The sequence below is a fragment of the Stegostoma tigrinum genome, chromosome 5 (genome assembly GCF_030684315.1).
Source record: "Stegostoma tigrinum isolate sSteTig4 chromosome 5, sSteTig4.hap1, whole genome shotgun sequence".
NCBI lineage: Eukaryota > Metazoa > Chordata > Chondrichthyes > Orectolobiformes > Stegostomatidae > Stegostoma > Stegostoma tigrinum.
Genome location: NC_081358.1, coordinates 38,021,566 through 38,049,068, shown reverse-complemented (window position 1 = coordinate 38,049,068; position 27,503 = coordinate 38,021,566). Strand labels below are relative to the sequence as shown.

At 40.3% G+C, this 27,503-nt stretch overlaps 1 protein-coding gene across 3 annotated transcripts in view; it reads left to right on the top strand.

The window, feature by feature from the left end:
* mrpl13 (mitochondrial ribosomal protein L13) overlaps positions 1-27,503 on the top strand; it is an 81,392-nt gene that overhangs the window by 23,554 nt on the left and 30,335 nt on the right. For 2 of the 3 annotated variants that reach the window (XM_048529888.1, XM_048529890.2), the window contains exons 3-6: positions 2,220-2,313; positions 2,781-2,841; positions 11,210-11,296; positions 14,747-14,868. In XM_048529888.1, coding sequence (XP_048385845.1) covers positions 2,220-2,313; positions 2,781-2,841; positions 11,210-11,296; positions 14,747-14,868 — 364 coding nt within the window. Of the gene's footprint in view, positions 1-2,219; positions 2,314-2,780; positions 2,842-11,209; positions 11,297-14,746; positions 14,873-27,503 lie in introns of those variants that run through there. The other variant, XM_048529889.1, reaches the window with a different exon arrangement.

Sequence of the window (27,503 nt, the reverse complement as noted above, 5' to 3'; positions counted from 1 at the left end):
TACCCCTCATCCACACCGGAGTTAAAAGTTTTTGTCAAAATCTGTTTAATATTTCCAAGATAGTGAGTTTTGATTGGGAATCGACCTAGTGAGTAGGTCAGTTTCAGCAAGCTCGGATGTAAAAGCCACTGGCAATAAATCTAGCGAGATATGAGAAGGAATATTTTCACTCAGAGTTGTTGGGATCTAGAATACATTACTTGAAAAGGTGACAAAAGCTGGTTCCATAAATAACTTTAAAAAACTTTAGATAGTGATCATGGGTGTTAAATTTACAGGATTATGGAAAGAATACAAATGTGCAGGACTAAACATAATTGTTCTTTCAATATCCAGCACATAATGGGCCAAATGGCGTCTTTCCGCGCTTTAAGTCTCCACTGTTCCATGAAATCTTTGGTGATGGGTTCTCTGGCATTGTGCAGTAATTTCTTCCTTGAGGACATGCAACTACTATTATTACAACTGGCCCTGTAACTGTACATGTGGCTAAATTATTGTGCAGGTGACCAGAAAATACCTGAATGGCAAACCGCATTTTGCGGCTACTGGAGTTCAGCCCACAGAGCTCAGCATTTTATGTCTTTAAAATTTAATATGCATTTCAAAAGCCAAAAAAAGCTAAGAATTGAGTTCATTTTACAGCCATCTGGTCTGCAATGGTATTTTCACATCCGTATGCTTTTCTTTCACTGGCATTGTGTTTTTTTGATTAGTTTCCAAATATTCCTTTTGACAACATTCTTTACTAAGGAATCTTTTTCTTAGTGTAATTTAAAAACTGAAAGAACTGCAGATGCAGTAAATCAGAGACAAAAACAGAAATTGCTGGAAAAGCTCATCGTCAGGCAGCATCTGTGGAAAGAAATCAGAGTTAACATTTTGAATCGAGTGACCCTTCTTCATAGCTGTTCTGAGGAAAGATCACTCGACCTAAAATGTTAACTCTGATTTCTCTCCACAAATGCTGCCAGAACTGCTGAGCTTTTCCAGCAATTTCCATTTTTGTCTCTTAGTGTAAATTGTTGTAGTAGAGGAATCATTTTCTTAATGTAATTTGTTGACCTAGAAGGTGATTTCAGTGAAAGGATAAAGGCGTTTAGTCAATTGTGGTAGTAAAAGTTCTCTCATGACTGATAACTTTGGGTTACAGGTTGATGTGGGTTTTGATCTTATTAGACAATTATGAATTACTAAACACTGCTTTTTCAAGCATATGTGTGCAAATGAATTACTTGTTGATTTTCTAATTTTGCCTCTTGAAATACTAAACTGGTGATCAGGTGCCTACAAACATGTGGAATTATTTTTATATGGACTGGAAACAGTTCCATTCTAAAGTCAATCCAATTTTAAATGCCTGTTTGTGTTTTGTGCATTTACCTTTGCATCGGCTACTTTATACCAGCTGAAGTGGCTCTTCATATCCAGGTACGCAGGTGCAAATCCACTGCGCTGTCAAAAAAGTATTTTAATATCCTATCATGAAACATTTACTCCATGCTAGAACAAAATCTATGAAAAATTTACAGAAGTTGATTTGAAGTATTCATATATATTTGTGTTAGGAAAGATGCTTTACAGAAAATGAGTTGTTGACTTACTGACTGCATAGATCCAGTAATAGTCTTCATATTCTCCTAGGTTAAATTCCCCCTATAAATCCTGACCAGGGATTGCTGGTTTTATTGTGATGTACATGCTTTGGGTATAATGGAAATTCAGATAATCCATGATTTATCTTTTTAGCAGGATGACTGTGTTGCTTATTTACTTAATTAGTCTTAAAGCTGAAGCAGACCAAGTTCTTTCAAAGCTTAGACATTACATGGCTTTAGAATATTCATTTTGATTTTACCAGTAGCAGGAAAAATTATTGTAATCACTTAGGCTCAGGAAATCTTTGCAAATGTGAACCCAACTTTTCCGATGAAAATTACAACTTCAAATTGTTGTGGTTTTCGGGAGTCTCGGTTTCAAACTTTTATTCTCTCAAAGGCCAGATTATGTGTGTATTTTGCTTCAAATAACATCTGATTTGCTGCAAAAGATTTTTTGGACAAATAATGACAATATAGTGCCAAGATTTTAGCTGGTGCCAGCAATATGTCTTAACCTCAATCTTTGTATAATGCCTCTGTCTCAGTTGTTTTGTCGCCGAGAAAAAGCCTAATAGAATGACCATTTCTGACCGAATAATGAACTGACCTTATTTTTAGGTGACTGTGGAGACCATGTTGTAGTGATAAATACAAGGCACATTGCATTCTCTGGAAATAAATGGGAACAGAAAGTGTATTCCTCTCATAGTGGGTGAGTAGAAATTTAGTAAAATCAAATAAAGGTTACAGTTTATGGTACAGGAGAAGGCTATTCATCCAGCCATGTTTGTGCTGACTGTTTGTAAAAGTGACTTACCTAGTCCCAGTATCCTTCTCTTTTTCCCCTGGCCTTCAAGTCTTTTCTGTTTATGCAATTACCCAACTGTACTATGAAGAAAAAAATTGAAGCTGCCTCCACCATACATCTCTCTCTATAACTACCAAACAGATTTCCTCCAGTATTCGCTTCCTCCTGCATCCGAAGCATGTTGACACCTTATGTTGGTACCCCCTGACTACTTCCTCTTACTTCATTTGCATCCTACTTTATTGAGACTTGGCGGTATCATTTTATGAAAGTCTAAATTAATATTACAGAAAGCTAAAATTGTGTGTTACTTAAGATTTGAATGCTAGAATGAAATAGATTGGAAATTTAAAGTGCAATTTTAATTACAGTTATCCTGGTGGGTTTAAGCAAGTGACAGCTGCCCAATTACACCAGAAGGACCCCACGGCTGTAAGTAGATTGATGTCTTTGCAATATATTTTATCCTTGCGTCAAACTTTAAACTAATGTACTTTCTTCAAGTAATATTTTAAATAAAGAGGCAGGATCACAATGTTGTTACTTTTATAAAGTTGTTATATAACCACACAGAGAATACAGTGCTATATTAAGTGTAACGTGGGAAAAAAGATTGTGCTTTGAGAGCTGCAAAATCTTGTACCCTAAAGAGGTGGTGGGTAAGAACTTTGTCAATTTGTTTACGGATGGAAGACACTAGGTAATTGGATTCTGAACCATGAAGGCCAGAAGGATTCCAGGTTCAGTCTTTGGCTTCTGCTGAGTCAATTAACTGGTGGTATTAAGTTATGTATCCCTGGGTTAAGCGTAATAAAATGGCCAACATTTCTTTTCTGATTACAGTTCAGTAACTTCCCTGTTGACTGTGGATAACAGCTAAATAAAGGGTTGTTCTCGAAGAGGTACCCATCAATAACAAATTGCCTGCCAAAACTCACTGTAGATTCACATTATAAGAATACTACATTAGTGTGTTTAATAAGCAACTGATTTTGCTTGTTGCAATAAGGGACACACAGTTGAAATCTGCATACTTTAGTCAGACCATATCCTTTAAAATCTTTACAGAACCAAAATACAGCAATTTCAGTTTTATGAGTAAGAACTGATGTTGCATCAGTAGCAATTTGCAGAAGCTTCTATCACCCTCTTTTGTTTCTTTGCTTCACTCCCAAAAAGCCTGGCTCTAATTTTCCCCTGTAGTCCTGGCCTGCCCAGCTGATGAATACAGTTTATGTTCAGGTATTTTCTAGAAGTGTTTCTACCCTACCTGTTTCCTTTAAGTTTTGAAAACTTTGATCAAATCATCCAACAACTGTCTGAAATCCAGGGAACACACATGTATGGTGGGAAGGTGATAGCCTAGTGGTATTATAGCTAGACTATTGGTCCAAAAACTCAGCTATTGTTCTGGAGACCTGAGCTCAAACCCCACAATGGCAAATGGTGAAATTTTAAATTCAATTTTTTTTTTACAAAAATCTGGAATTAAGAATCTACTGATGTTTAAGAAATCATTGTCGATTGTTGGAAAAACTCTACTGGCTCACTAATTTATTTCAGGGAAGGAAATCATTGCCATCAAGCCAGGGGATCAACCCTGGAGAGTGCAGGAGGAAAAGTTAAGAACAGCACCAGGCATGGCTAAAAGTGAAGTGTCAACCTGATGAAGCCACCAGACAGGATTACTTGCAAGTGATAGACAGAGCTAAGCAATTTCACAACCAGTGGACCAGATCGAAGCTGTCTGCAGCCCTGCCACATTCAGTCGTGAATGATGGTGGACAATTAAATAACTCAGTAGAAGAGGAGAGTCCACAAATATCGCCATCCTAAACAATGGAAGAGCTCAATACATCAGTGCAAAAGATAAGACTGAAGCATTCGCAGCAATCTTCACCCGGTAGTGCCAACTGGATAATCCATCTTGGCCTCTGCCACTGGTCCCCAGCATTATAGATACCAGTCTTCAGTCAACTTGATTCATTCCAAGTGATATCAAGCAATGTTTGTGGACGTTGGATACGACAAAGGCAGCAAAGACATCATTCAGGCAATAGTACTGAAGACTTGTGCCCCAGAACTTGCTGCTCCCCTAGCCAAGCTGTTCCACTACAGTTACAACACTGGCATATACCTGACAATGTGGAAAATTAAAGATCATAAAGTGTGGAGCTAGATGAACACAGCAGGCCAAGCAGCATCTCAGGAGCACAAAAGCTGACGTTTCGGGCCTAGACCCTTCATCAAAGAGGGGGATGGGTTAAGGGTTCTGGAATAAATAGGGACGGGGGGAGGCGGTCCGAAGATGGAGAGAGAAGAAGATAAGTGGAGAGGTGCAGTGGGAGAGAGATTCCCTGAGGTTGGTCTGGAGGGTAACTTCTTCAGGTTAGGCATCCCTGGAAGAGGCTTCGCAGTGAGGTTAAAATTGTATCAGTGATAATGGGAACTGCAGATGCTGGAGAATCCAAGATAATAAAGTGTGAAGCTGAATGAACACAGCAGGCCATGCAGCATCTCAGGAGCACAAAAGCTGACGTTTCGGGCCTAGACCCTTCATCAGAGAGGGGGATGGGGTGAGGGTTCTGGAATAAATAGGGAGAGAGGGGGAGGCGGACCGAAGATGGAGAGAAAAGAAGATAGGTGGAGAGGTGCATTGGGAGAGAGATTCCCTGAGGTTGGTCCAGAGGGAGGAGGGTAACTCCTTCAGGTTAGGCATTAGCTTTTGTGCTCCTGAGATGCTGCTTGGCCTGATGTGTTCATCCAGCTTCACACTTTATTATCTTGGATTCTCCAGCATCTGCAGATCCCATTATCAATGTGGAAAATTGCCCAGGTATGTCCTGTACAAAAAAAAGCAAGGTAAATCCAACCAGGTCAGTTACCACCCCATTAATTTACTCTTGACTATCGTTAAAGGGATGGAAGGTGACCACAACAATGCTGTCAAGCAGCACCTGCTCAGCAATAACCAGCTAAGTAATGCCCAAGATAATAAAATGTGAGGCTGGATGAACACAGCAGGCCAAGCAGCATCTCAGGAGCACAAAAGCTGACGTTTCGGGCCTAGACCCTTCATCAGAGAGGGGGATGGGGGGAGGGAACTGGAATAAATAGGGAGAGAGGGGGAGGCGGACCGAAGATGGAGAGTAAAGAAGATAGGTGGAGAGGGTGTAGGTGGGGAGGTAGGGAGGGGATAGGTCAGTCCAGGGAAGACGGACAGGTCAAGGAGGTGGGATGAGGTTAGTAGGTAGCTGGGGGTGCGGCTTGGGGTGGGAGGAAGGGATGGGTGAGAGGAAGAACCGGTTAGGGAGGCAGAGACAGGTTGGACTGGTTTTGGGATGCAGTGGGTGGGGGGGAAGAGCCGCACCCCCAGCTACCTACTAACCTCATCCCACCTCCTTGACCTGTCCGTCTTCCCTGGACTGACCTATCCCCTCCCTACCTATACTCTCTCCACCTATCTTCTTTACTCTCCATCTTCGGTCCGCCTCCCCCTCTCTCCCTTTTTATTCCAGTTCCCTCTCCCCATCCCCCTCTCTGATGAAGGGTCTAGGCCCGAAACGTCAGCTTTTGTGCTCCTGAGATGCTGCTTGGCCTGCTGTGTTCATCCAGCCTCACATTTTATTATCTTGGAATCTCCAGCATCTGCAGTTCCCATTATCTCTAAGTAATGCCCAATTTGGGTTCTGCCAATACCTTGTTTCGGGCTTGGTTCAAATGTGGATAAAACAGCCAAATTCCAGAGTCGAGGTGAGAGTGACAGCCCCTAACATGAAGGCTGCATTTGGCTAAGTGTGGCATCAAGGAACCCTAGCAAAACTGAAATCAGTAGTATCGGGGGCAAATTGTCTCTTGGTTGGAGTTATACCTCGTCCATAGGCTGATGATTGTGATTGCTGGAGGTCCATCATCTTAACTCCAGGACGTCTGTGCAGGAGTTCCTCAGGGTCGTATCCGAGGCCCAACCATTTTCAGCTGTTTTATCAATGACTTTCCTTCCATCGTAATGTCAGAGTCGGAATGTTCGCCAATGATTGCGCAATGTTCAGCACCATCCGCGACTCCTCAGATACTGAAGCAGTTAGTGTTCAAATGCAACAAGATCTGAACAGTGTCCAAGCTTGGGCTAACAAGTGGCAAGTAATATTCATGCTACGCAGGTGTGTGATGGAATACGCCCCACTTGGCTGAGTAGGTGCAGCTCTAATAAGACTCAAAAAGCTCGACACCTTGCAGGACAAAACAGCCTGTTTAATTGACATCACATCCACATGCAGCCACTCCCTTTACCACCAACACTCAGCAGCTGCAGTGTGTTCTATCTACAAGATGCACTGCAGAAGTTCACCAAATATTTTTAGATAACACTTTTCAAATCCGTAACACTTTGATCTGGAAGACAAAGAAGCAGTTATATGGGAACGCAACCACCTGCAAGTTTCCCTCCGAGCCACTCACCACCCTGACTTGGAAATATATCATTGTTCCTTCACTGTCGCTGGGTCAAAATCCTGAAATTTGCTGTCCAGTGGCATTGTGGGTCAACCCACAGCAGGTGGACTGCAGCAGTTCAAGAAGGCAGCTCACCACCACCTTCTCAAGGGCAACTGGGGATGGACGATAAACACTGGCCAACCAGCAATGCCCATGTCCCACAAGTGAATTTAAAAAAAACTCCATAAGAACATCTGTGGAGAGATAGAAGCATCAAAGGAAAGGGAAGAGTTCTGAAGAAAGGTCACTGGAATAGAAATGTTAACTCTGTTTCCTCTCTCCGCAGTTACTTCCACACCTGCAGAGTTTCTCCAACAATTCTGTTTTTTTTTGTAGAGGCATTATGTTAAACTAATGAAAGGACAAAACACGAGGGATAGAGTGGACAGAAAAGCAGTTCGTCATTTTGTTTTTGGTACAGAAAAGCCCCTTGGTATAAACACAACAGTGAGACAGCCATATAACTTATTTATTTAATATGCGTGAATTTACACCCTGTTACTTGCAAACTATCCAAGCATGATAGCCTAGATCTCTTCAATTATATGTTAAAGCCATTTACTTGCACTTGCCATCTAAACTGGGCAGTTGGGTGCGCTGTTTCCATGTATCCATCACTGGAATGTGAAAATATTCTTTACGGGTCATGTATTTTGTGAGCACTCTGTTCTTCACTTTGACATAAGACCGTCATAAAAATTATAAGCAGTAATCCAGCCACAACAGAAAACCGTTTGGCAGCCAATGCTGCATGACTCACATTGTCCTGGATATGTTTAAAAAACACTGAAGCAAGAATCACTGAAGTAGTCTCTGTCCACGTGTAACAAGATCAGGAAAACATTTAACCTTGCTCTGATGAGTGGCAGATACCTTCTGTGTCACACTAGTGCCAGATAATGACTGTGTCCAAATAGAGAAACTCTAAATATCTGTCCTTGACATTCAGCTGTACTCCTGTCACTCGGTTTTCACCATCAATATCCTTGGAAATACTGTTGACTAGAACTTCACCTGGGCCGTATAATAAGCATTATGGATATGAGGGCAAGTCAGGGGACAGGAATTCTGTAATGAGTAATTCATTTCCTCTCCAGCATCCATCCCCCATTTACAATGTGCAAGTTAGTAGTATGATGAAATGCCGTTAACTTGTCTGGATGACTGCAGGTTCAAAAACACCAAAGAAGGTCATTACCATCTGGAGCAAAGCAACCAATTTGATTTGACAACCCTCCAGTTTGTTAAGCATTGACTTCTTCAACCACTGACACACAGTGGCAGCTGTGTATACCATTCCCAAGAAGCACTCCAGAAACTTGCTAAGCCAATGATCCTCGCTGCTGTAATATCCCATAAATTAAGCAAGGAGCATTTGTCAATGCCAGAGCTTTACCTTTTCTTTATTGGATAGATGCTGAACAGTTGCACTGTTTAGTATTTCTGTAGATTGCCACACTCTTGCACTAATGTGCAATAGCACCAAATATTAGTATATATTGTTTCTTGCTGCATAATCGTCAATCTCATTAAGTTCCTTCATTTCAGTGAGACTGTTGAGAAAAGCTCCTTTCTGCTGATGGAAAAGGCAACTGATTCATCTTGTGTTGTCTTCTTACATAAATTATAGCCAAAGTGACAGGAGACAAAATTAAATTGAATTATAATAAGATATTTCAGTTTGTATACGTTATGTGCACAATTTAAAAACGACATACATCATTAACGTTTATAGAGTTTCAATCCAAAAGTTCAAGATTTTAATAGATTAGTCAGTGCATGATAGTTTTGTTTTACTTTATGAATAAAGCCCTCATGATCAGGACTGCATTTGTCACAGAAGAAGAGATGTTTCCAAAGCTAATAAAATGTGAGGCTGGATGAACACAGCAGGCCAAGCAGCATCTCAGGAGCACAAAAGCTGAGGTTTCGGGCCTAGACCCTGTTTCCAAAGCTATTGTGGACCAACCAACGGCGAGAAGAATTAATGTATTAATCCCAGTTCAAAGTGTTCATTGTAAAATCGCCTGATATAAAGGCAAAGCAATCGCAGATTTTTTTGGGGGATGCATTTAATACTGTTCATTTTTAAAATTAACTGATGGAAAAAATGCATTTCAGTTTGATTGTCAGGGTTATGACAGACAAATCTAAGATTAATTTCATGCCTCACAATAAATGTCACACTTTTGAGAACATGGTGGCGTGGATGAGGGTTTAGCTGTCTGCTGCTTCATGTTAATCAAAACATTGCACAAATTAGAAAAGAACCTTTAAGTCTTCCTTTGTTTTTATTTTGATTAAATGTGATATTTGTAAGTAATTTATAGAAAGTAAACCCTTGACAACCTTGGGGCCTTTTAATAGCCATGAATACCATCTTTCAATGATGGTAAAACTAAGATGTAGTTCCTCACAAAAAATAAGCATATCAGAGTTAAAACATTGCCTAAATTGTAACCTGATGTAAGAATACCTTTGAAAAGAAATTTTTAATATCCACCAGTAAGTTCCCATGAACATTTTTCAGCCAAAACCTGTGGATATTTGTTCTATGTCTTGTAACCTTTTATTTGTGTATATTTTCCTCTTGTGATTAGATTTATTCCAAATTGACTGTTTTCATGAAATATTGAGTGATTTGTTAGTAGAAGTCTGGGCTATGGGCACTGATTTTTTTTTTCCCCCCGTTGTCTGAACAACAAGTTGGCTCTGAATAGGTCAACATTGTAGTTAGTCAGCAGGAAGATATAAGCTCTTCCCTTTTTATTTAACATAACAGATGTAAAAATCACACAAGATTAAAATAATTTAAAAAGATGGAGATTTTTGTAATTTTTGATTTTCAATTATTTTAGGTTTAAATTCTGTTGATTTATTTTCTTTAAATCCCTTGCTGTCTTTAGTATTATTGACAAAAGAAAAAAAATATTTCAGTGCCGGAAGCATTCAGTCAGTCTGCATTTGTGAAGCATCTGATGTGTTAGCCTTTCACATCTGGAAGAAGGTCCACACCTCAGCCATTAAGTGGGCTGCTAAGTGGTTCAATCATTGCCTTCATCCGTTTGTTTGCCTCTTCATTCGTTCTCCGATGGTATCCTGTCTCAACGAGTCAAAGAATTTGAACAATAACCGGGGAAATATGTGCACTGTCAATCTTCATCTAGTTACTCATTCTGGCATTTTTAATTTGTGTTCTTCAGCCTCTTGAAGCATTTCCGTTTAGTCTTCCATTCTATTCTGACTCTCCAATTGTACAACAAACTAAATGCTTGCTAATTCTATTATTTCAGCTGAAAGTACTTTTGGTAATTTGTCAACATTTCACTCATTCAAACGGGGATGTTGTTTTACATTGAACCATTAAATTCTTTATGAACTCTGTATCACTTTTAATCATTATGAATTTTAAAGGGAAAATGAGGGAAGCGCAAAAGGATGTAGTGCCACATGTGATTACTTTTGTGAAGTCAATTCAGTGCAATTTTTTAAAATTGTAATTGGAGATTTTTTTGGGATAAGTAATCTTTTATTGTATACATGAGCTTTGAAATCCAGAGGTCTTTTTCGCCAATCATAAACATCCCAAATAAGATTTGTTTTCTTAGCATTTTAATTTTTCTTAAATTATATGAAGCCTTTAAAATTTTCAACAGAAAGTGTGCAACTTTTGCTGAATTATCAATCAAGTATCAAAGCATAAACAGACTATGAAAATTTTCTGAAGAAGGGTCTCAAACCAAAACGTCAGCCCTCCTGCTCCTCTGATGCTGTTTGGCCTGCTGTGTTCATCCGGCTCTACACCTTGTTATCTCAGATTCTCCAGTATTGGCAGTTCCTACTATCTCTATGAAAATTCTGTACCATCTCATGCTGATATGAGCAAAATAGGGAGAGAAGCAAAACAAGTTTACCGATAGATGTAACTACGGCCTTTTTGTTTATTCTAAAAGTGCTCTTTTCAGGAGCTTGTATCCTTGTTCACATCTACCTTAAATCATAAAATGATTACCTTTTAATCTAAAATCTGTTAACATAATCTGACAGAACAACACGACACAGCAAAATATGTGAATGTGTGAATTGAGGGTAAGCTATTCTTGTTTAAATTGTCCATATGCCAACGTAATTAAATCCAAATACAGTAAACTTTGTAAGAGCATTGTGCTCACCTGAGCAAATTTATTTTCAAGACTTCTTTTTGATCTTGAGATGTTACAGTTGTTAGGTTTTGATTAACTCTCCTATGAAAAGTTGTAATTAGTAAACTGGTTGGAATTTCAGTGGTGTGTTTTCATTACAGATTGTAAAACTGGCTATCTATGGAATGCTGCCAAAAAATCTGCAACGAAGAACCATGATGCAAAGGTTGCACCTCTTCCCAGACGAGGTATGTATTACAGGCATCAATTTTATTTTTGCTATTACGCAATCACATTCAGCTGATACTTTTTGTTATGATACAATGATATATGCCAACATTGGAAGTAATTATATGCTCCCAGTAGGGGTGAACTGTCAATTTTGCTGAGCTGGCTGTTCCGAGCCAAGTAGCCAGTCTCAAATTTTATAAACCTTTTCATTTATATTAAAAAAACACAGCTGTTTTTGTGGATTTGTAGTTCCTGTTTAGTTCATTTATTTTGCAACCCTGCCTTTGAAGATCCAGATGACATAAACTAAGACAGTAACACACCCCTAAGAGCAGGGCATCGCTGATAGTAATTGTAACTGCTGGATTGTACACCTTTTCCTCTGATATCAGGATTGTAGGGCTGCAGGGGTGTCAATGCCACAATTACAAAAATGCTCAGTTGCTTGCACTTTAATATCCTGTTGGTCATTTGAAGAGCTGCAGTTTTTTTTTGTTACAATGTACACACTGCAGTTATGGCACTGCTGCCATTCTTCAAGCCTGTACTACAGGCTATAAACTGATTTCTTATTGCAGTCAACAGCAGCTTGATTGAAATGGTTCCACCACACACACATGGAGGATACAAACATTCTGCCTTGGTATCTTGGGGACAGGCAACAAAGCACAAAGGTTACATTCCGTTGTAAGTTGGTTTGAGCCAAACAAAAGCCACCCTTTCTGGCAATGTCAGGGTTTATTAGTTTGTTGACCCAGTCACTGTAAAACACGTGGAGTCTAGCACTTGCATTCGTTTGAAGCAAGGAATGAGAAAGTCAAAAAGATATTTAGAAACAATTAGCCTTCATTTCCTCTATTACATTCCAATATATAGTACATATTTTGCATAATGCTCCTTATGAAAATACTATGTAATTGAAAACATACATAACTGTCTTTCAGTGGGAAGGCACTTCAGTATTGAAAGGTCCCGCATTTAAAAAAAATATACATTTTTATTCCAGTCAGCAGTTGAAGGATTTAAATTTCCACAAATATTGTCTGATGGGATGTACTCAAATGCCTGTTAAAATTTTATGCGTTGGATATATTATTAATTAGGCTGCTGTATTGTAGAGGATACATATTTTTATGACCTGTTGCTTTGAATTTGCAAGCACAGTTTTTTTTTCAGAAGGAACTCTATAGTTGTTAAAGTCCTCATAGGGACCAATAACTTTATAAAAGGAGATAGAAACTTGCCATAGGCTAATAAAATGAATTGTACATCAAGACTTCACGTTTTAAGATATTTACTGTGACAAACAAACTGAAATCAATGTTGGCTAAACATTTGTAATTAATACACGAAACTAAAGAAAAGATGTCTTCCATTAACATACAACTGACAACCCCAGGTGCACACATTTCTGCTGAGAGGAAAATGTCATCTCTACAAGTCACTAACTGTACTCACAGGCAGTACACACAATACTCACAGATTGCCCTCCACAAGCCCTAAGGCAGCAGAAAGCCAGCTGCAAAGACCAACCATCGGCTGTGATGCCAAGTCATCCACAATTCCTAGAAAGCGTTTAGGAGCATAGACATCTTGGATGGTGCCATGCATTGGTGTAGAAGTGACCGTCTTTGTATTACCTCATATCACACCATTTTCCTTCAAGTAGAGCCAGTGTTACAAGTTGCAGTCATTGTCAGGAGACCTATTGCTACATGCCCAAGTTCTGTTTCCATTCATTTTTGTCTACGGCTGTATTTTGAGTCTTTCAAAACTCTGTATTCTTATCCCATACTCCTATGATCTTTTTTAATTGTGTTGTTGTCTTTGAGTTCCACTTTTGTGTAAATTACAACTCGCACTCGAGCTGCACCTGAATTTGTAAATTCATTATGCAGTTTGCTGACCCAGGAAAATTGTATGTTATTGGCATTTTTATAATTATAATGAGATTATCATCAGTTCTTAATCATTCAATCCTGCTAGTACAAATAAATAGGAAAAAAATTCCGCAGGAATGACACCCAGACCATTAAGCATAAAACTGTGCAACACAGGAAAGGGCCCTTCGGCCCATGATGCTGTGCTAATCATGACTCAAAATTAAGCTAATCCCTTCTGTCTGCCTTTGGTCTATATTCCTCCGTTACTTGCGTATTCATGCATTTGTCTAAAAGTTTCTTAAACGCCCCTACTGTATCTACCTCCACCATCACCCCTGGAAGTGCATTCCAGACTCCTACCACTCTTTGTGTTTTAGAAAAAAAACTTGCCCCTTTCGTCTCTTTTGAACATTTTTCCTCTCCCCTTAAATGCACGCTCCCTAGTTTTAGACATTTAAACTGTGAGAAAGAGATTCTGACTATCAACCCTGTCTATGCATTGCATATTTTTATAGACTTCTATCAAATCTCCCCTCAGCCTCTGCTGCTCCAAAGAAAACAACCCAAGTTTTTCTAGCCTCTCCTTGTAGTCCACACTCTCTAATCCAGGCAGCATCCTGGTACACCTCTTCTGCACCCTATCCAAAGCGTCCACATCTTTTCAATGATTGGCACCCAGAAATGAACTCAGTCCTCTAAGTGTGGCCCAACCAAAGTCTTATATAACTGCAATGTGACATCCTGACTCTTACACTCAATTCCCCGAGCAATAAAGGCAAGCATGCCATAGGCCTTTATCGCCTTATCTACTTGCGCGGCCACTTTTGGGGAGCTGTGGAATTGAACCCCAAGATCTGTCTGTGCATCAATGTTGTTCAAGGTCCTGCCATTAACTGTATACTTTTCCTAAACATTTGATCACCCAAAGTGCAGCACCTCACTCACATGGATTAAACTCCATCTGTCATTTCTATGCCCATATCTGCAACTGATCTATATCCTGCTCTAACCTTTGACAACCTTCGACACTATTCACAATAGCACTGATCTTTGAATCATCTGCAAACTTACTAACCCATTTATCTACATTTTCATCCAAATCATTTATATAAATCACAAACAACAGAAGTCCCAGTACAGATCCCTATGGAATGCCACTAGTCACGACCTCCAGCCTGAGAAACAACCTTCCACCACTACCTTTTGCCTTCTATGGCAAGCCAATTCTGAATCCACGTTGCCAAGTCACCATGGATCCCATGCATCTTAATCTTCTGTATCAGCCTACCATGAGAAACCTGATAAATGACTACCTGTGCTGGTAACTTATGTGACATTTTTAAAAAGTCGCTATTCTTATTCCCTGGAAGGTGGTTCCAGGGTTTTGATCGTTTCAATCAGAAATATTTGGAAAATTATTTCTTAAGCCTTAAGAAATTATGTGTTAGTTTAATATCTCTGCAGAGTTCTGTTGTACACCCAACCTGAAAATAAGTACATCAAAAATCAAACATATATCTACCACATTTGATAGATCTTGGCTGCAGTGGCATCTTTCAACCTCTTGCTTTTCTACTTCAAAAGGTGATTCCAGATGAAATCCTTAAGAACCTGGTAGAAGAACTTCCACAACCACGGCAAGTACCCAGAAAGTTAAATGAATACACTCAAGAGGAGATTAATGCCTTCCCAAGACTATGGACGCCGTAAGTAGAATATGGCTTTCAGTAGTTAGGCAAATTTGCCAAACTACAAAACCACATAGCAATCTACTTTTCAACAATTTTCGTTCATTACTCTTATTTTGGGTTAGGTACAGACAGTAAAATTACGCAGTAATGAGCTGTGTATTTTCCAAACTCAAGCTTCAGCACTGCAGTAGACAGTGCTTTGTTTAAATGTCTACTGAATTGTAAATACTGATGATTTACTGCTACGCACCTAATCAGCTTTCCAACTGGTGATGGAATAACCTTCAATAACTGCGATCCTGATTAATGTTTTCATTCCTATTTTCCCTAATGTTTAGTGATGTTTAATGTAATCCTGGAAATTGTGTGAATTTAGCTTTTGTGAGTGCGGCCAAGCCCTTTTCACACTGTGCAGAGCAGAGGAAACATCTGGAACTGAATGGAGCATGAATTACAAGTCCAGACAATGAAGATGTACAGAATATACTGTTTTATCTCTGGAGACCCATTTGTATGTGGTCCAGAACATTAAGTTAATATCTTTTACCATAAGTATTTATTAGTGGCTGGAAAGACGTTGTCCAAAGATTTATTTATTAAACAATCTTGTCAGAAAAATACAGAAGAAAAATTAACTAACTTTTGGTAAGCCTGCTGGTTGACTTTCTTTCATACTGTACCATTCTCTGCCAGCGCTTCAGGCTCCTCTTCAATACCCCATGCTGTTCCTCGGTACCTCACACGCTCCCTTGACACTTTGTGCTTCCCTACAGCTTCTCTTATTCTCTCTGTGACCCATGCTTTCCTTTGGTCCCTCACAATCTCACTTGGCACAATCTCTTCTATTCGTTAGATACCATCTCTCTGTCTCTGTGTGTGTCTCTCTCTCTCTCTTCTTTCTTTCGATTTTTCTCTATCTCTCTGCACCATACATCTCACTATTAACACTGTCCCCTCCCTCTTGCATACCATCCCCCTCTCTCTGTCTGTGTGCCACCCATCCTCCTCTCTGCACTTCATCCCTCTGTCTCTCTCTACTACCATCCCCCTCTCCCTGTCTGTGCAGGATCATTCTACTCTCCACAAGCTGTTCCTTCCTCCCTGTCCGCCTTCTCTCTCTGTATGCTGTCCCTCTCTATCTCTTTGCCTAGATGCTGACCTCTTTCTCACCCTTTATGTGCATTTCTCTCTCTCTCTCTCTCTCTCTCTCTCTCTCTCTCTCTCTCTCTCTCTCTCTCTCTCTTTCTGTCTGAACACACTTCCCCTTCCCTCTCTCTCACCACACATGACCCCACTTTCTCTGCACATTATCCCCCCCTCTCTTTTTTGCTGTAATTCATCTCTCACATGCTGCACAGCTTCTTACTCTTGCTGTGCATCCTTCTCAAGATCCCTGCAAACTTCTTTCTCCCCACCCCTCTCTCTGTCCACTCCCCTACACTCTTATCTGTTAGCACCTCTGAGCCCTTTTGTCCATGAGTCTGAAGGCTAACCCAAGAATTTAATATGTTCCAATATGTGACCCTTGGCAAAAACGTTTGGAAGTTGTAGTTTGTTAGGATTAGGAGGTGACACCATTGTTCTGTCACCAATGTAATAAGGTATCGTGGCAGCGCTATGTTTGGTAAAGGTTGAACAAGATGGACATAATCCAAATGATTATGGAAACATTGATGAAGGCCACTGAGGCATCAGTGGAAATTACTTTGTTATTCAAGTAGGGGAAGAGAGGGAGGAAATGTAATCTAATAAGGCAGAGGCACACAAATTGAGGATCAGAAGTACACAAGAGTGGACAGTCTGGGTAGACAGATATAGACATGCATGCTAAAACCTGGGAAACAAAAGATGCCACAACTAGAGGCTGTTTTGCCAGTAGGGACTGTAATATGGTCAAACAGTCATAAGTAGAGCTAAATCCTGAGGTTGGAAGTGAATGTAACATTCAGAGCAAAGGAATGTTTGGAAAAAAACACGTGATGCAATACTGGAATCAGTTATTGAGAATAAACATCAGGATAATATATACAAGACACAACTATTGACAGCAACCAGCATGGCATGATGTAGGAAAGGTACAGTTTGGCAAATGTCTTCAATGCAATGATAAAAAAAGAACTCCAAAATCTGATTTACTTCAATCTCCAAAAACCATTTGCTAAAGATCAACATGAAAGACTTGATTATATTTGTTGCTGTGAGAGTTTTTTGAGTAAAACCTCAAAATGACCAAAAAGATCAGCTGAAGACCGGTAGAAAAATGTATGTATTCTTAACAATTTAGAAGGGATCTTTAGAGAAGTGAAATTGAGAGGCTGTTGAAATAATTAACCAGAGCATTACTTTATTGCTGACATTGTGCTGGCTCCAACATCTTCATCAGGTGAACCTTATATAATTCTTTATTTAATAAGTTATATAATTCAAACGTCTTTTCAGTGTAATCACAGTTGGTCTGCTTGGCTGTGTAGCTATTACAAGATCCAGAGATGGATTCTTGTCAAAATTCTGAATTTATGAAAATGGCTAATCTGTTGTTGTTACAAGCTGTCTTACTGCTGAACTCCCAACACATTTAAAAGGAACCAGGTGTTCAGTAGCAGAGTACAAAGCTAGCTGTTCAAGTTTCATACAATGAAATCTCAGTGAGAACTTTACGGCTGTATCTTGTTTAAAACCCACAATTTCCTAAGAACTTAAACATATGTATTGTCTGCACACTGTAAAGGCATTAAGTAAACACAAGTTTTGTTAGATTAGAGGTTGTACTTTGTCATCCAGATGTTGATTAGAGTATTCATTATTTGTCAGCATAGATCCATTCCCACCCTCTTTGAGCTGTTCAGAAAGCGTGTGTGTGTTTCAGTTGGACATAAACGCTCTTTAGCTCCTATTTTCACAGTACTTACAGCTTTGAAAGACACATTTTTGAAAGAATTACACCCCTTTTGATGTACCTTGTCCAAACAATGAACATCTGTCGGTTTAATGACCTTTTTCCCCGTCTCCCCTACTGCTGTTGACATAGCCAAAAACTTTCTTTTCTAAGATTTTCTTTGTCAGGCTCACCTCTCACCTTCTCCTGCCGGGAAGCTGCTGTTAGCCTCTCCACCACCAATCTCCAGTCTCACCAGCCTTTCTGAAGTCCTCAAGCACGTTATTATCACTCATTACCACTGCGTTCATCATTCCTTTTTCAAAACTGTTTGATCCAATTTCTGTAATTCCCTACCTGGAACACCAAGCCCTAATCAAAATTGCTAAATGATATCCTTTGTGACTACTCATTCAGCGTAACATGTATCCTGGTGGCAACCGCATCTGTGCTGCTGTACATGTCCTTCCCTTATCCAACTGGATTCCTTTGTATTCCCATTGCTGTAACCACCTCAGTCACAGTTTTGGTTGTTAAACCTAAATTCTTCTCACTCACTTGCATCTGTGTGTCCCTTTGACTCAGTGGGTGACACTGTCATCTCTGAATTGGATGGTTGCGGAGGCTTTTGACTGAAACATTAAACTGAAGCCCTGGGTTCTCTAACTGATTCATGTCAAGAGCCAGTTTTCAAATTTAAGATAATTGCTTCTAGTGTGAAGATATCCATTATTTTTGTCTCCCGTATCTTTTCATGCACTCACAACTTCAGCACTTTAAGATGATGGAAAGCTTAGCTCTAAGGCTCTGATAGGAGAAAATGACCAGCTTCCTAAGTGTCTAAACTTAACTGTAGTGCATGGAAACCTCTATATCTGGTTCAGCAAGATCAGCTTCAGTTACCTGCAGGTCAGAGGCACATCTGAGTATGAATTTACAGTATTTGGTTCAATGCCTCTCCATATCCCTATCCTTTCAAGTATCACCAACTGAAACATGCTATTTAGGAGTTCAGTTGAGGTGGGGTGAACACAGCAACCTTAATTCCAACATGGTGCTATCTTTCCTGGGCCCAACCATAGAGGTGAAACCCAGACTCAGGTTGGTACTGACCAATGCTAATGCATTGGGTGGTCGGTAAATGAGCAAGGTACAATCAAGGCTCCTGTGACAGTCCCTCAATTAAAACCAACATTAGTTAGCTTCAGTTAAGATATCAGTGTTGCGGTCCTTGTCAGTGGTCAGGATCTGCGTTATACAAGTGAACTCCAAGTGACAGGCAGTGACTAGTGGTGTGCAGCAGGGATTAGTGCTTGGACCTCAGCTATTCACAATAAGTGCCAATTATTTAGATGAGGGAAGTAAATACAATATTTCCAAGTCTGTAGATAATAGAATACAATAGAATAGAATATCCTTTATTATCACGAGTACTCAAGTATAGAAGTACAGGAGTACAGTGAAATGTTTATGATGCGCCTGTCATAGTGCCACATTAAGTGTAAAGTATCTAGGTACAAATCTTAGATACAAAAAGAAGAATAACAAGGAAAATAAGTTGCATTACCTTAGGACATGGTTAAAAGGATAAACATTACGGTCAGATAAACAAATTACAGATTAACATTGCATTGCAGCAGATCAGCACAGGAGCTTTTGCACGTGGTCTGACTGGTCTCGCAAGCTACTGACTGCATACACCAGACCCCAGTCCAACAACTGTCTCTGCTCCACTCCATGCCTCCAGCCCACTCTACTCCGGCTCTCTGTCATTCCAAGCCTCCAAACTGTTCCACTCTGGTTCTTAGCCCATCCATACCGCTTCAGACCTCCAGCCCGCTTCACTCCGGCTCTCTGCTGTTCCAGGCCTCCAAACTGTTCCACTCTAGTTCTCAGCCAATCCACACCGCTCCAGACCTACAACCTGCTTCACTCCAGCTCTCGGCTGCTCCAAGGTAAGTTTTCTTATCAGAAAAAAACACTTTAAAATCTCAGGAGAAAAGAAGGAGAGCTGGGTGGGAGGATGAGCTATGTGGAGGATGCAGAGATGCTTCAGTGTGATTTTGCAGCTGTAGTATAATGTGGATAAATGTGAGGTTATCTACTTTGGTAGCAAAATCAGGCAGGGAGTAGATTATTATTTGATGATAAATTGGGAAAGGGGGAGGCGCAACAAGACCTGGGTGTCCTTGTACACTAATCACTGAAACTAAGCATGCATGTCATGTTGACATTTGCTGTCAAGAAAATCGAGTACAGGAGTAGGAATATCTTGCTGCAACTCCACGGGGCCCTTGGAGAGACTACGCCTTGAGTATTGTTTGCAATTTTTCTCTTTATCTGAGGGAGGATGTTCTGGTGATGGAGGGAGTGCAACAAAGGTTTACCAGACTTATTCCAGGGAATGTACGATTGATATATGAAGAGAAACTGTATTTGTTAGGACTATATTCATTGGAGTTTAGAAGAATGAGGGGGAATCTCATAGAAACATACAAAATTCTAACATAAGTAGATCAGGTAAACACAGGAAGGATTCACTGATGATGGGGTACTCCTTAACCAAGGATCGCTGTTTAAGGGTATGGGATAGACCATTTGGACTTGGATAAGGAGAAACCTCTTCATCCAGAGAATGTTGAACCTGTGGAATTCACTGCCACAAAAAAAACAGCTGACACCAAAATTTTGATTGTTTTCAAGAAGGCAATAGATAATTCTGGCTAATGGGATCAAAGACTGGGAGAAAGTGGAAACAGGAATTGAATTAGATGATCAGCCATGATCACACTGTACGGTGGAGCAGGTTTGAAGGGCCAAATGGCTAAATCAGCTCCTATTTTCTATGTTTCCATAAACACCATCCTTTGAAGGATACATTGATAATAGATATTTAGATGGGAAAGCATCATGGAGTACCTTTCTCTCTAACCGCATTGTACTTTAGAGGCTGTTACATAAAGAGCTTTAACTGTGCAAAGTGCAGAAACACTGCAAATGTGCCAACATGGCTGCCAATGCGAATTGTACTTGTATGGAATGTACTTATATCCTTGTTCAGATCTTAGGTCTCACTCAGAGCTGGATGTTTCACTTTGATCAATTTAGACTGATGCACCATGTCCACTTCAGTCTGGAATTAGGTGACAACGGAGAGGTCCTAGCCAGTTGCACTGGGTCTCATCTTGTTGATCCTAAATCCCACACATAAATCATGTACAGTATAGTCTGACTATACCCATGACTTTTATAACAAAATATCCCTATAATACGTTATAGCTAGCCAGTATGTATATTTCACATTATTATCTTGTGCAATAGAATTTTTCAGTGCCCTCTCAATTCTTGAAAATCTCCATTTGTTGCTCCTCATAAAAAATACCCTGAGAATTTGCTTTTGGATGAATTTAAGTTAAAAAGCACAGGCTAAATTACACAATTTGAAGTGTGCACATGTAAAAGGACAGTTTCTTTGAAAATGAATCCATCTCCATTAATAGAGTAAGTGTCTGTCTAAAATCTAGAGGCTCAGCTTTAGTAAAACAGTAGGAAGGATACCAACAATAAATAATCCAACTTTGCCCATCCTCCACTTATTCCATTGTGCAATTGGTAGACTGGTGAAATGGTATAACAAAAGCAGAGTTAACTAAATATTGTTATCCTCCTTAGCCAGATTCCTGGTTTCCCGTAGGCGCTGTCATCTATGCGCTGGAAGGTTTATTGCCAGTAAGTCTGGGTATTGCTACATCTTCATTCAAAGAACAATAAGGTTTAACGGAATATCATAATTTTGGGGTGATGTCATCTGTGGCTTTTGAAATACCATAAACTGCCACGCAATAAATCTGATCTTGCTGTCCATAGTGAAAGTGTTCGCTACTAAAACAAATCTCATCACAACCAACAAACTCGCTCCCAGTTTTGCACCAATTTTTGATTTATTGCAAATAAAGTGTGGCTGTCAGCCAATGAAAGCTCCAATAAATAAGTGTGTCCTTAAAGTGCGGGGTGGTTGGGAGAGGATTCTAGTAATATTTTTCTGGAAATATAAATGCTCCCAGGTGTTGGATTTTGGAATTTATTTCTTTTGTTTATTAATTTTGCTAGGTGCATTAGAATCTGATGGCTAACATGATGTTTGCAAATTCCACAGTAGCACAGCTCTGAAGTAAAATGCTTTTTTTATTCAAAAAAGAACATGCAGGCCAAATGGTTAAACAATCATAATTAGAGCGAGGTATGTTGGAAAATTTTCTGTGCCAATATAATGAGCCATTCGACACTTAAGTTTTATATTGTACCATTTTATACTTCAGTAAAACGTCTGATTTTCTTTTCCATCACTCTTGTAATTTTTTATTGGGAACCTTTATTCAATGTGTGCCAAACTTTTTTCCAGACGACTAAAATGTTCAATTGCTTTCCATTCAACACAACTCAGTCACATCTTTGTTTGAAATATTGCTTGCTTTCTTTTAGAAAGAAGGGAAGGAAATGGCTTTGCTCTGCAATACTACAATACAAATTTATATTGGCTAGAAAGACTGAATTTAGGTATTGTTATAGGAGCCATATTCCTATGTATCACTACTTTCAAGAGTACAAAGATAGATGGAAAGTGTACAGTTTATTTCAATTGGTATTTCAGTCTCACATTATTAACTTCTCTCTTGATTTCTTAGCACAATTGCTCCATCACCTACAGACAATGGCAACAGCATGTACCATCTTCAAGATGCACTGTAGCAACTCACCAAGGCTGTTTGTGATGCCTTGCAAACCCAAGGTATCTACCAAGAAGGACAAGCAGCAGATGCCTTGGGAATACCATCACCTGCAAGTTCCCCCTCTAAGCCACACACTATCCTAACTTAGAAGTATATCACCATACATTCATTGTTGCTTAGTCAAAATTCTGGAACTGCCTGTCTGACAGTGTTGTGGCATCAGGTCAGACATGGGCAAGGAAACCTCCTGCTGGTTACTACATACTTTGTATTAGTATTCTTCCATGTTACATCCCACTTGGAGGAAGCACTCAGGGTGGCAGGGGTACAGAATATATTTGGGATGGGGGGGCTTCACTGTCCATCACAGAGAGTGGCTCAGCAATACCACAGCTGAACAAACTGCTTGAATCCTAAAAGACATAGACGCTAGACTGGGTCTGCAGCAGGTAGTGAGGAAACCAACGAAAGGAAAGGACATACTTGACCACCTCCTCATCCATCTGCCTGATGCAGATGCATCTGCCTATAACAGTATCATTCAGGGTGATTTCCTGTCTTCACATCGAGGATAGCCTCCACCATGTTGTGTGGCACTAGCCCTGTGCGAAATGGGACAGATTTTGAACAGACCTAGCAACCTAAGACTGGGCATCCATAAGACAATGTAGGCTATCAGCAGCAGCAAGATTATCCTAAACACAACCTGTAACCTCATGGCCTGGCATATTCTTCACTGTTATTATTACCATCAAGCTAGGGGATCAAATCCTAGTTCACTGAAGACCTGCGTGATGGCATTCCAGGAGCATCACCAGGTATACCTAAAAATCAGTTGTCAACCAGATGAAGTTACAACACAGGGCTGCTTGCATGCAAAACAGCATAAGCAGAGAGTGATAGACAGTGTTAAGTGTTTCCACAACCAGCAGATCAGTTCTAAGCTCTGCAGAGTGACCATATCCCATCCTTACTGATGGGGGAGCCCAGCACAAAAGCGCCAAAGATAGGGCTGAAGCATTTGTGACAACCTTTAGTCAGAAGTGTTGAGTAGATGATCCATCTCAGCCTTTCAGTGCCCCCAGTGTCACAGTTGCCAGTCTTCAGCCAGTTTGATGTACTCCAATTTGTTTCTGCCTGAAGCCACTGGATACTGGAAAGACTTTGGGCCAAGACATCATTCCAGCAATACTACTGAAGAATAAGTTCCAGAATTTGCTACACTCTTGGCACTGTTTCAGTCCAGCTATGATATTGTTACCTAGCCAGCAATGTGGAAAATTGCTTGGGATAAGTCCTGTACACGAAATGCAGGACAAATCTGACCTAACCAGGTGCTGCCCTATCAGTCTACCTTTGAATGTCAGTAAAGCGATGAAAGTGTCATCAATGGTTCTACCAAGCAGCACTTACTTTGCAATTAGAAGCTCACTGATGGTCACTTTAGGTTCTACCAGGGTCACTCAGCTCCTGACCTGTTACAGCCTTGGTTCAAACATGGAGAAAAGAGCTGAACTTGAGTAGTTGGGGTGAGAGTGACTGCCTTTGATATCAAGACCACATTTGACTGAGTAAAGCATCAAGAATCCATTGCAAAACTGGAGTCAGTGGAATTTGGGATGAAAACGCTCCATGGGTTGGAGTTCTGCCTGGCACAAAGGAAGATGGTTGTGGTTGTTGGAGGTCAGTCTTTTAAGCTCCAAGCCAGCTTTGCAGGAGTTCTTCAGCATAACGTTCCCGGCCCAACTATCTTCATCTGCCTCATCAATGATTTTCAGCAAAAGGTCAAGACATGGGGATGTTCACAGATGATTGTACAATGTTCAGCACCATTCACGATTTTTTGGATACTGAAGCAGTCAGTGTCAAAATGCACCCACACCCGGACAGTATCCAGGCTTGCGCTGATATTTTTGCAAGTAGCATTCAAGCCACTCAAGTGCCAGGCAGTGACCATCCCCCATGAGAGAGAATCAAAGAGACCTTGGAGTGTAGGTTCATAGTTCCTCAAAAATGAAGTCATGGGTGGATGGGATAGTGAAGGCATTTGGTATGCTTGTCTTTGAGTCAGTGAGTATGGGAACAGAAGTTGCTGGCAAAGTTTGGCGGGTCTGGCAGCATCTGTGGAGAAAAAAAATCAGAGTCAATGTTTTGGGGCTAGTGACCCTTCTTCAGTGGACTCTGTCAAGGACAGACCCTCTGAGGCAGTGTCACTGGACCCGAAAAGTTAACTCTGATTTTTTTTCTTCACTGATGCTGCCAGACCTGCTGAGCTTTTCCAGAAACTTTGTTTTTGTTCCTGATTTACGGCATCTGCAGTTCTTTCTGTTTTCATTGAGTGTAGGAGTTGGGAGGTCATGTTGTGGCTATACAGGACATACGTTAGGCCACTGTTGGAATGCTATGTGCTGTTCTGGCCTCCCTGCTATAAGGAGGATGTTGGGAAACTTGAAAGGGCTCAGAAAAGATTTACAAGGACGTTGCTAGGGTTGGAGGGCTTGAGCTATAGGAAGAGGATGAATATACTGGAGCTATTTTCCCTGGAGTGTCAGAGGCTGAGGGATGACCTTACAGGTTATAAAATCATGAGGGGTGAGCATGGATAGGGTAACTAGACAAGGTCTTTTCCCTGAGGTGGGGGAGCTCCAAACTAGGCGGCATAGGTTTAAAGTGAGAGGGAAAAGATTCATAAAGGGACCTAAGGGACAACATTTTCATGCAGAGGGTGGTGTGTGTATGGAAAGAGCTGCCTGAGGAAGTGGTGAAGGCTGGTACAATGACAGCATTTAAAAGGATGGGTATATGATTAGGGAAATGAGCCAAATGCTGGCAAGTGGGACTAGATTTATTTAGGATATCAGGTTGGCATGGACAAGTTGGATCGAAGGATCTATTTTGATGCTGTATGTCTCTATGACTGTTATAAAGCGGAGGTTGACCCACCCTCCTGCTGAAAACTAAAACAGAAACATCCAAAGAGGAGCAGCTTGTCCTATAATCTGTAAAAAGAGTGTAAAAAGTAGTGTTATCTGCCTTTCAGCAACTCCTATTGGTAAAATAAAATAAACCCATGACTTTACAGTCAACAGGTAACAATTTATTTATCTAACAGTGAACAAATTAACCCCTTCTAACTATAACTATTCCCAAATAAAACAAGATTCTAATAGTGTGCTGTTCCAATAAATACAAGCCTTACTTGTATAAAATTAAGAAAAGTAGAATTTAGTCTCTTGAAAATACAACCAGGTTATGTGTCTTTTGGAATGTTCTGCGCCTTCTCCATTGACTCTTCTATCAGAAATATTCACTAGTTGTGCCATGGGTACCTTTGGCCTTTGGCTGGTGCTTTCTCTAAGACTAAGAGGAGTCTGTAAGAGCCAGCAATTCTGTCTTGAGAGCTGAGCGCTGTTAACACGGGCAGGTGGCAGTTAGCTCTCCTGTTTTTGCCCAGCATCCCTTTCTTTTGTACCATCAATGACATACCAATTTCTTACAATAGAATTGGCCCTATCTTGTCAAAACCATCAGCTTTCCTGCTCCTTAGATGCTGCTTGGCCTGCTGTGTTCATACAGCTCCACACCTTGTAATCTCGGATTCTTCAGCATCTGCAGCTCCTATTTTCTCAGATTTAAATTTAACTCCTATTGACACAACCATTTCAATTTGGGTGCTCTCTGTGTACTTGCAAGCTGCTGCTCTCAGTAATTTTTTTTAAAACCTGTAAGCATAGAAAAAGCACATCATCTTTTAAAGGGGCCATGCATTGCTTTCCAAACACCAAATTGTAACTTCCTGCCTCCCAAACCAAAGGGCTGTACCTAATTTTCCAGCATTCACTTGTACTCCCATTGCTGAATTCCGTCCACTATCAACAAACTGACGGTTCCAGTTGACCAGAAACTGAACTGGGCTAGCCATATAAATACTATGATTTGAAAAGCAGGTCAGAGGCTAGGAATCATGCAGCAACTAACTCACCTCTGTTTCTGAAATCTATTCACCATCTACAAGGCACAAGTCTGGAGTGTGGTGGATTGCTTATCCTTTGCCTGGATGAGTGCTGCTCAAACCACACATAGCAAGCTTGATGCCATCCAGGATGTACGCCCATAAACATTTACTCCCTCTTCCATTGCTGCCCAGGGCCAATCGTATATATCATCAACTGCAGAAATTTGCCAAGCCATCCTAGACATAGCCTTCCAAACCCACAACCACTTCTATCTAGAAGGATAAAGATAGCAGATATGTGGGAAACCACCCACCTGCAAGTTCCCGTCCAAGCCATTCACTATCCTGACTAATTGTATCACTGTTCTTTCACAGTATTGCTGGGTCAAAATCCTGTAACTTCTCTAACAGTGTACCTACAGTAAGTGGACTGCAGCAGTTAACTGCTGTCAATACAAAATGCATTGACTTCCTGAAATATCTGCATTTCTACTGGGTTCCTTGCATGGACGGAATTGTTTCAAAACACGTTTAACTTCAAAAGGTTATGAATAATGTATCCTGAACAAGTTGGGGAAATGAAGAGGTTTTAAGAGAATGAGATTGTGACAACGTTGAGAGGGTAGTTGATATGAAAAGGACAGTGAGTCGAGAGATTTAGTGGAGTAAGCTGAGGTTAGGAAGGAAATCAACCCTTTGTATTTGGCACCAATTGAAATTACTTGTCTGCTGCATAAGATGTTAGATTTAAACATTTCTGAAAAGTTTAGCTCATGTTCTGACCCAGCTGCACTCAGCTATATTAGCTGCAAATTTGTAGCCTAGTAATTTGTTACAGTTCAGATAATTTATTCAGATAATTTATTCAAGAATGCTCATCAAAAACAACTTTCCCCTCTCTAAATTCATGCCATTGCTTAATTAATCAGAGATTCCTCCAGTATTTGAATTAGCATAGAGCTGATGGTTCTGAAGTACCCTGAAACCAATTTGTTCTGCTTTTTCAAACTCATGTCAACATTAGCTATCTCCTACACCCAATGGATCTTCCATTATTTTAACTAGTGGTGTGCAAGTTTCTTTCTTAATT